This window comes from Pundamilia nyererei, unplaced genomic scaffold, assembly GCF_000239375.1.
Source record: "Pundamilia nyererei isolate P.nyererei 1_Seehausen unplaced genomic scaffold, PunNye1.0 scaffold00402, whole genome shotgun sequence".
NCBI lineage: Eukaryota > Metazoa > Chordata > Actinopteri > Cichliformes > Cichlidae > Pundamilia > Pundamilia nyererei.
Window position 1 is genome coordinate 270,897 of NW_005187803.1, and position 10,048 is coordinate 280,944.

At 43.2% G+C, this 10,048-nt stretch overlaps 1 protein-coding gene across 1 annotated transcript in view; it reads left to right on the forward strand.

Moving 5' to 3' along the window:
- Positions 1-443: 443 nt before the first annotated feature.
- LOC102208675 (reversion-inducing cysteine-rich protein with Kazal motifs-like) overlaps positions 444-10,048 on the forward strand; it is a 13,141-nt gene continuing 3,536 nt past the window's right edge. Inside the window, exons 1-7 of the mRNA XM_005753108.1 lie at positions 444-447; positions 1,614-1,672; positions 3,109-3,183; positions 6,946-6,982; positions 8,558-8,643; positions 8,719-8,766; positions 9,276-9,309. Of these exons, the coding sequence (XP_005753165.1) occupies positions 444-447; positions 1,614-1,672; positions 3,109-3,183; positions 6,946-6,982; positions 8,558-8,643; positions 8,719-8,766; positions 9,276-9,309 (343 nt within the window). The remainder of the gene's footprint in view (positions 448-1,613; positions 1,673-3,108; positions 3,184-6,945; positions 6,983-8,557; positions 8,644-8,718; positions 8,767-9,275; positions 9,310-10,048) is intronic.

Below are 10,048 nucleotides of genomic sequence, written 5' to 3' on the forward strand. Positions count from 1 at the left end.
GAAGGTTGCAATTTTTAGGCTACAGCGCAGGTTTGAACTTTACTCAGCAGGCTCTCCACATCACACACTCACAGCACAGCTCCTCTTTAGACCCGCACACACAAAGCTACAGATCATTTGTTTCACGTCTGTCAGCACACTCACTTTCTTTCACATCTCATCATGCCTGCCAACAGTGGTCATTAAGGAGGGCGCAACAAAAAGAAGCTACTGGCTGGTGCAGGGGTGTACGCGGATTGAAAGACCAAACAAGGCCATGGATACAACAGAATGTACTTCTCATCGTGTTTTAAACACATGCAGTGTGTAGCGTCACACACAGGCTGTGATGAATGCAGTGTCAGTACCCCCCGGTTACTATAGTTCAGCTGTGAGGCAAGTACTTATTCTAGTATTTAGCTGAGTGATACACATGAAAGCTTTCAGCCGTGTGTGTAGACAAGATGGGTTTGTTTTTACACAGCACTGGAAATAATTTTCTCACTTTTAGTGTCATTTTTGCACTTTGAAGTCTGTAAAAGAAATGAAATGATTTGAATAATATGCTGTGGCCTTCATGTACGTCAGATCTCATCTGAACTGAGCACCTGCACAAACACACTGCACTAACTCATGTAATCCCAACTCTTTCAGGCAAAAGTATTTTTGGACAAGATACTGAAACATAAATTACTGTCCTCCTAGCAACTGCCAAACCCAGACTCATACGTCAGATGGGAAAGGGTGATCGGTCACTCTGTTATTCTCGAGAGCACAGTGGCCACGCGCTTTATTCCACTGAACCTGATGCGTTGATGGGCTTAGCGATGTAAGGGTTGGATGCAACTGGAAACCAGTTCCAAGCAAAAGTTCCGAAGCACACTTAAATACTCACATCAGTGCATAGTGGCGTCTGCTTCATCTCAACCAACCAGTTTAATGTATTTGCATAGCATGAAGGTTAGTGCAACAAAGTCACTCTGAGATTGGAAAGGACGTGTCAGAAGACATCATCGTCTCATGTGGATCCAGTTGAATCTATTGTACTAACATAGACCGCTGTCAACCACTTTCATGTAATCCAACAAATAGTAGAGCTTCCCTTTGTTCACATTCAGGACTCTTTGTCAAAGTAGGTCAGTTTTGGTTTTTTGAGTTTGTTCTCTTTGCTTTTGCGTTTGGTTGTTTTAACAGTCCACGTGCTTCTTTAACCTGCTTGGTACCATCGTAGCATTAAGCAAACTGTACTAACAAAGACCTCACTGGGGCTAGGTGCTGTTGGCATCCCAGTTCAAGCTATCAGGCAGGTAACTCTCACAAGTGCTGTCAGTTTATCTTCTTAGGTTGGTGGTTTGTGTAATCATCTGTTCTCCCTGTTATTAAGCTGCTCAGTGTCATTCGAGGGCTTTAATATATCACACTCTCATAAATCCTGACATCCAGTAACTATGCTGACTAACTTGGCTCAACTGGCATTACCCCAGTACAGTTGGAAAAATAATGCCATCAAATCCCTGGATTTGCCTCCAGCCACAGCAGTGTGACTTGACATCATGTGAGAGCCGTAGCTCTGGGTGAACCAAACACTGATGGCGATGCTCTAACTGACTCTAACTTGATGCTTCTGTCTGCAGATCCCTCCTGTTGCCACCATGCTGCCGAATTCTCACCTTGCAGAGAAGCTTGTGGCCAGGTATGAACATACACATTCACAAACACATAGATGCTTGTTTCATGGCTGTGTCCATTTATGTATTTGCCCTGAGAGAGCCTCCAATGAGAGGTTTTCAACCAAGTAAATGTGCTACCTGCAGTCCTCCAAAACCCCAACAGCATGTAGCTCAGCTGGGCGTAAGTCAAATGCTGATTGGCTTACGAATGACCCAGACCAGGTAAAGGATTATCATGCCCCTCCCAGACAGCACCAGTTGGACCACACACTTTGGACACTGCCTCCTCCATTTGGCAAGAGATGCTCTCTGCAGTTAGACAGGCTTTCATTTGCTCCCTAAGGTCATCTAACGCACTACCAGTGGAACACCATGTTGATCCCACAACAAGCCTTACTCACATCAAATCAGATTGTCTTTGAAGCTCAAAATATCAACTTCAGTCTCAACTTTTTTTAACTGACAGAAGGTGACGCTCCATCCTCATGTCAGTGAAAGAGGACTAAAGGAAATGTGAGAGAGGCTTTTGCATCAGAGCAAAAAGCAGCTGAGTGTTACAGTTTTATTGCTGCACTTTAAGGAGGTGCTGGGGAAATTGTGGGTGAGGGGTGAGAAGGGGTGATGGTTTCAAGAGAGATGCCGAGTAGACCTTACTGTGATCTTATTGACCAGCAAGTGAAAGTTGAAAACCAGTAAAGAAAAAGCTCAGAAAATGCTGAAAATCAAGTGTTGTAAGATGCACAAAAAGGGGAAGTAGTCTTTGGAAGGGTTAGTATTAGTTTTTGTTTTTAAGTAAAACTTTTTTACATTCAAAGATTTCAGAAAATATAAATTTAACTATTGACTTTCAGTCACAGTATCTCCAAAAAACCAAGCACTGCTCTGACAGAGACGCTCTGCTGACATCACCTAGTGGTGAGCCTCGTCCCACCCAGACTGGTTTGAGGCAGAACAAACCATGTACCAGCTTTGATTCAATTTTATTTATACAGCACCAAAACACAACAACAGTCTCCTCAATGTGCTTTGTATTGTAAGGTCGACCCTACAACAATACATACAGAGCAAAACCCAACAATCATATGACCCCCTATGAGCAGCACTTTGGCGACAGTGGGAAGGAAAAACTCCCTTTTAACAGGAAGAAACCTCCGGCAGAACCAGGCTCAGGGAGGGGCGGGGCCATCTGCTGTGATTGGTTGGGGTGAGAGAAGGAAGACAGGATAAAGACATGCTGTGGAAGAGAGACAGAGGTTATAACAGATATGATTCAATGCAGAGAGGTCTGTTAATACATAGTGAGTGAAGTAGAAACACCCAGTGCATCATGGGAATCCCCCGCAGCCTACACCTATTGCAGCATAACTAAGGGAGGATTCAGGGTCACCTGGTCCAGCTGATCCAGATTTACGGTGTAGATTGTGTTATATAAAGTCATGGTTTTTGCTTTTTCCTGCAGCTCACCACTATAAAGAGTGAGTCACGTCTGAAGCATCTCCTGCAGAGGTTACCTGGTTACTGTCCAGAGTCTATGGTGAGTCCATTTCACATACAGCAGCTACACGTACACTAACCAACAAGATGGTTTCTATTGGAAGCCTTGTCTCATGATTGTATTGTGTTGTGTCATAAGGTTTGAATATATAACACTTAGAAAATGTTGTGAATAAAAATGTTTATTAGCCTCACAGAGTAACTCGTATATATTTTGGCTCTAATATGCACAATTTCTGCAGAAGACTCATATCAGCATCTCTGCAATATAACTGACACGTGGACATGAGTTTGTGTGGATGCATGTTGGAGTGTGAGGGCAGGGTTCGCTCAGGTACAGTTGGCCCTGAAGTTAATGAGAAGCCAGTACAACAGAATTTACAGGATGCAGGAGCGTACTTAGAAGATCTAGGGCCAGAGCTACTGCACGTGAGCCCAGTCCCCAAATAGTACTGATCCGTGTGGTTAGTTTTTTGGATCATTTACAACAGGGCTGCCCAATCCCAGTCCTCGAGAGCTACCGTCCTGCAGCTTTTAGATGCATCCCTACTCCAACACAGCTGAATCAAATGGTTTGATTACCTCTTCAGCATGCCATCATGTTTGGCAAAGGCCTGATAACAAGCCATTCATTTGATTCGGGTGTGTGGGAACAAGGATGCATCTAAAAGCTGCAGGACGGTAGCTCTCGAGGACCGGGATTGGGCACCCCTGATTTACAACATTTGCATTGTTTTCAGTTCATTTTTCTACCAACAGCTGTGCAATTTAGCTCAAACAAATAGATGATGTTCAGCTGCAACACAAGGAGCTGTTGTTAATTACAGTAAGAAAAACAAACAACTAGTACACATGTACGTTAAATTTAGGCCTACGCAGGTCATCATAATGCAAACAGGCTCCAGTAACAACAGGCTCTGATGTAGACTGTCCCCATGTGCCCATGTTCTCTAGCATACTTGTAGTTCGACAACTTGCGAAGGAATAAAACTTTGAGGACTAAAACAAACCATGAACTACTCACTGGCAAAGGTTTATTTTGATGCTCTGCAACCAACGCTGTTGCTACAAAAGTTTCTTCTGCTGGATCTGTTTGCTAAAAACAAAATGGATTTGCAGACTTTGTGAGGGAGTCCGTACTCCTGAGCTGTAAACAGCTGGGAGGGCTGGTGGGCGGGGCAGCGTGGACAGCCAGGTTAATGCGACTCAAGAACAAGATGATGAAGGACTTTGAAACTCATACCATAGATGCATCTGTGAAAAATAGTAGTATTTCAGTATCGTCACCATATGTGTGGTGATTTCACTGACATGTTGTGACACTGGGAGGCAGGTTCAGTTTGATGGTGTTTCACATGTAATTTGACTTTCCTCGTCTTGGTCTCCCTGAGAGGTTTCAGCTAACGCCCAACGCTGTGCTCATCATCTCATACACATGTTAACCTACCCTTATCCTTGTGTTGCTGTGTGAATCCTCTGGATCGTTACTCATTAAAAGAACTCTGTTAGGTGATTGCTGGGCTCAAACAAACAGCTTGACCAGCTGGCATTCTCGCCGTGCCTCTGACCACTGAGTCTAGAGCTGCCCTCTGCCCTGTCAGTTAATAAACTGTGGAAATCTCTGAGTGCAGAATAGATTATGGAGATTATGATCTTTGATGTTGTTCTAGTAACCTTACTGTCCTTAGCTTTGCTTCTTTTTTCTTTTGCACAACTAAATTAGATTATTCACCGTCTCATGTATGCTTTCACACCATCCCAAAGGATACCAGGGGACAGGTGATGTGTGGTAGAGTTCCTGTCAGTCTGCACTGATGCCTTTGATAATGCCAGAGCTGCAGGAGCTACTGCTGGTATCTGTGTACGTCAGACTGATTGGTGAAGAAACAGATCAGAGTACGATCAACAAAAGTGTCCTTGGGGACGTTTGTCTGTATATTGTCCATGTGTCTGTCAGACCAGGCTCCTCTAGGTGCTTATCTGAGACATTTCTAAGGTGGGTTGTCTGTGCGTGTGTGTGCATCCAGGTGAGATCCACTCCAGTGTGAGTCATGTGACAAAACGATGACTGCGTATGTCCAGAAGAGAAACATGGATACTTTCAGTGGACCTGTTTTCATATTCAGTCTCCTTTCTAAGTCTTTGTGACTGTTGACTGTTGTATAATGAACTTCCCTGTGTGCTTTCCAAAGACCTGAAACTCTCTCTGGGTCTGTGGTTGATTAACAAGCTGTGATGGATGATTGCTGCTGTTCCTCTCTGTGAAACAGAGCTTCAGTGTAAAAACAGATCACAGTGGCTGCTGGGTGGGAGGAGGCAGCGTTCCCTTGTAGTGACAAAAATGTATTCGCTGTACAATTTAAAATAAAATGAAAAAATAAAAAAAGGCTGCTGCTGTTCATGGAAACGTTATCAAAAAGGAGAAAAGTGGACACAGAGTGTCGAGTAGTTCAAGAAGAGCAGAGCAGCTCCTGTTTATCCACCTGTGTGTTTGGTGTGTTCACGTTTCAGTGCTCAAGGAATAAAATATTCATCAGCACAGTGAGACGATCCTGGTGAACAGTACAAGAACGGGTAAGCACAGCTGACTACAGAGAAGATAAATGAGGGGCTGGTAGGTTTGAGGAAACAACAGTCTCTTTTTACTCAGCAGTGAAAGCTGGTTACCTTATGGAAGTGAAAGAACCCGAGTTTTCAAAGCCAAACTTTGAGCCCGGTGAGTTTGAAGAAGTGCTTTCTGAAAGCTGTGAAGAGAACACAGCTGACATGTGAACAAGTGTACGTCTTACTGTCCTGTACCAGCTCGACAACATGTGTCTGCGTCCCTCAGCTGTAGGACGCAGAGGACGCAGAGGGCTCTGGTTCCAGTGGGAGTTTCCTCACATTCATATTTTCAACACTCGTCTGTTTCAGTTTGAAATGAAGAATGTAGAGTCTGTTCTTTGTAAAACTGAACTGGCTCAGTTTATTCTGTTATTTTGTAAAGTCATGGGATTTCTGCATAACTAATATAGTGCAGCAGATAACTGCTGTGTGAGCACCGGCTCACTGAAACTGTTGATCCAACAACCAGTGAAGGAGCCGTGCACAGTGTGCTGCATCACGGGTCACACCTGGGCTTGCTGCACATCTGGAGTCGAGTAGACATGTGGTCAGCAGAGCAGCCAATCAGAGCTGCTGATCTGTACGTTTGCTTTACAGCTGTCTCTGAAAATAAATCATTGGTTAATTGTTTCTTTGAAACATTAACACAATCACAAAACTTTATTAATCCCTGAGGAAATGATGTGGGCTACAGCAACAGACTCAGCTAGTTAAATAATCCAATCTGTTACAGAGTTCACACATTTAACAAATAGCACTAATATATACAAATCACTCTATTATAAATATGAAGAATATTATAGAGTGGCCACATAATAACTCGTTCAGTTTTTTGTTAAAGCAACATTTTCTTACATCCAACCAGCTTCCTTCTCTCTTCAGCCAAAGTGTAACGCCCTCTTCTATGGTTGGTGGAACAAGCCAGAAACATTATTCTTATCACCTGCTAATTTCACCCATTTACTTTCATGAAAGACCTGCAGACTAATATATTCACATGGAATTATAAAGTTACCAAAGTTCGTGCTTCTTCTCCCAGACATTGAAGTGGAATTGCAAAATTGCTTTTTTAACAAACCCACGGTGTGTGAGAAAAACAGAGCTACATATCTGATAATTATGCTACCTGAATTATAAAAGCTGTTATTAAGGTTTTTTGTTAATAACCTCTGACATTAACCATTTTTATGTCTTACAGAATGAACTTTGGATGTGCATCAATTCTACACTTCCAGGTAAGCAGGTGAAACCACGACATCCTGATGCTGATCTGCTGTTGTATTTAACCACCAACCAAAATAAAATCTGTCTGCAAACTGTTGCACCGGCATCTGTTGGTGCAGCACATGTCACACTCAAGCGCAGATCAGAGTCCAATACAAGGAATGACATTTATTTACACAATCACCAAGTGCAGATACAGTGGGGCAATTGCAGGGTCCAAGGGAAAAATCCGGGAAGGGAATCTCATTCACGGGTCCAGGAAAACTATACACGGGGAAACGCCGGTTACTCAGAGGCAAAAACACACAGGAGATTCACAGAGCTAGAGATTCACTAACGTGTCTCGCACAATCATCCAGCAATGAGACCGTCTGTGTCCCGGCCTTAAATGTCCAACACATAATTGCAGCCTGATAAAGAGAAGGTATGTGAGCCAAGGGCGGGAGCCCGCAATGAGCTCCGCCCTGGCGGGGAGGTGAGAGGAGAAAGTAAACAGAAGCACACGTGGCCGGGCAGACACGGGGACAGCACATGTAAATGTACAGTACATACTGTTTATAGAGGAACATTGATGAGAGATGATAGCAGTGTCAGGTTGTGTACGCCATGTTCTTAACAGCATGGCTTTGTAGCAGTCGGCAGCTTAGCACCAACTGAAAACATTTGGTTGTTGTGGAATCACAGGTGTCTAAAATGTCCCTCTGGGTGCTTTCTGATGTGACACTGTTGAGGGCGGTGTCTACTTCGGGCTATGCAGCACAGTGGCGAGACCGCTGCTGCCTCACAGCGAGAGCATGTTGGGTTTGAATCAGGCCGGGGTCTTTCTGTGTGGAGTTTGCATGCTCTCCCTGTGTTTGTGTGGGTTGTCTCTGGGTGACTTCCTCCCACAGTCCAAAGACATGCAGTTAGTGGGGTTAGAGAGTGTGAATGGTTGTCTGTCTCTGGGTGCTAGCCCTGCGTCAGGCTGGAGACGTGTCCTCCACCCTGCCTCTCGCTCTATGTTAGCTGGGACAGGCTTCAGCTCACCGATGACCCTGACAAACATCAGCAGAAGAGGATGGATGGATGAAGGAATCAAAAAAACCTTCCTCCAGTCCTCTCAGAGTGAGACATCGTCCATCATTGATGTTCACTGATTTCCAGCAACATTCATGGATTTACTCTTAAGCTGGTCCTGCAGGTGTGTCCGTACACGTGCACGATGGTGGCTGGACAGATGGGGGAGAGGACTTTCCACCCACCCCGGACACGTGGAGATAGTGAAGTTCACTCTGCAAAGATCAGAATATACAGCATGAGAAGCACAGACAGTGACTACAGTCAACACCTTTGTTTTCAGACATGTGACAGCAGAGCTTACTGCAGGCAGTGAACTCGCTCGCTCTGCTTCACCATAAAACCACCTCCATGGTGTTATCGCTGCTCTCGTTTGAATATGAAAATCTCAGAATAAGTAAATGTGAATCTGTTTTCATAATTCACAGTAACAGTAAATAAATCAGTGTCACAAAGTGTGATAGTTAATAGCCATAGAAAGAAATCCACGTGGCAAAGAGCTGATTCTCTGGTGTATGATTTGCTTGCAGGAGTATCGAGGAAATCAGAAGGCTGGGTGGGGCTGGGCTGCTGTGAACTGGCCATCACGACCGAGTGTCGCAAGGAATGCAAACAGGTGAGATGCTGTGAGTCCATCCTGGGGTGTGAGCTGCTGTCCCCAACACTGATCTGATTTCTTTTCCCCATGTAGGCATCTTCAAAAAATGATATAACAAAAGTATGCAAGAAAACCACAGAGGTAAGTCCAACAGCTTCAGAGAGGTGAGAGTATTTTGCAGTGGCACACTGTCAGACAGATGAAGTTCTTAGCTCTGTGTTTCTGTGTCGCTCACAGATGGATTGTTGCTGTTATGCTTACATCGCTTATTGAAGCTAGCTGTCAGACTGTAAATGTCCTCGTGCTTGTTTCTGTCTCTTCCTCCTTCGACTGCTCCCTTTACAGATTTACAAGAGTATCAATGTGTCGATGAAAATGTGCACGCTTACATGGAAGTTACTAATGTTTCCACACTGTTGTTGTTATTATTATTGCTTCAAGTGTTTTCTTGGTCAGAATCACAGTTTCCTCACGTCTGTTCCAATGTTTGAATGAAATGTGATCAATCACTAAAGCACAAATATAGGCTTTTTTAGTCAAGGGTCAAAGGTCATTCAGTGGTTCAGAGACTTGAATCCAGTAACATGTTTCTGCTGCAGTAGTGTGGTCTGTGTGAGCAGAGTCACCACAGCTTCTTGTTCTCATTCTAGAACTCGCTCTACAGCTGCATCACCAAAAATGAAAGTAAGTCTTACTCATTCACTCACTTCCTGCCACATTTAGTGTTTTTGTCTCCATCCTTGGTTTGTCATACGTACTATAAATAAACAAATAGCAGAGCTTTGTAATTTGCCTACCTCATAACTTCTTGTTTAGAGGATATATCAGTATTATTATTATTATTATTATTATTATTATTATTATTATTATTATTATTATTATTATTGTTGTTGTTGTTGTTGTTGTTGTTATATCTGTTTGTTATGATTCTTTACAGAATAGTTTGAGTGGTATTCGTTTTTTGCTGTACAGTGCCAGTTTTATTCTTAGTTTTATTTGTCACACTTGCATTTTTCACAGGGTTAAACAAATGTTAATATTAGACAAAGATAATCCAAGTTAATGCAAAACACTCATTAAACAATGGTCTATTGTGAAAACAAACCTTCCTTTCACTGTTAAAGAGTGGCTGCTCCTTGAACCTAATGAGGAGAAATGCAATCGAGCGTTTGTAATAACCAGCAGTGAGTCGTTCATGTTGCTCTGAAGGCTGCTTTTCTTTGCGGAATTGTTTTCATTCAGTCACAGTGGAGGATTTCCAAGAGCATGCCACAGTGTGTCGATACACAGCAAAAACTCCAGTGTTAAATTAATACTAGAGAGTGTCTGTATGTGTCCAATCCTCTGAGTGTTAAATATAAGTGCTGATTTTCTAACACTGGAAAATAACTCAAAATGTTAGAAATATTCCAGTGTTAGAAAA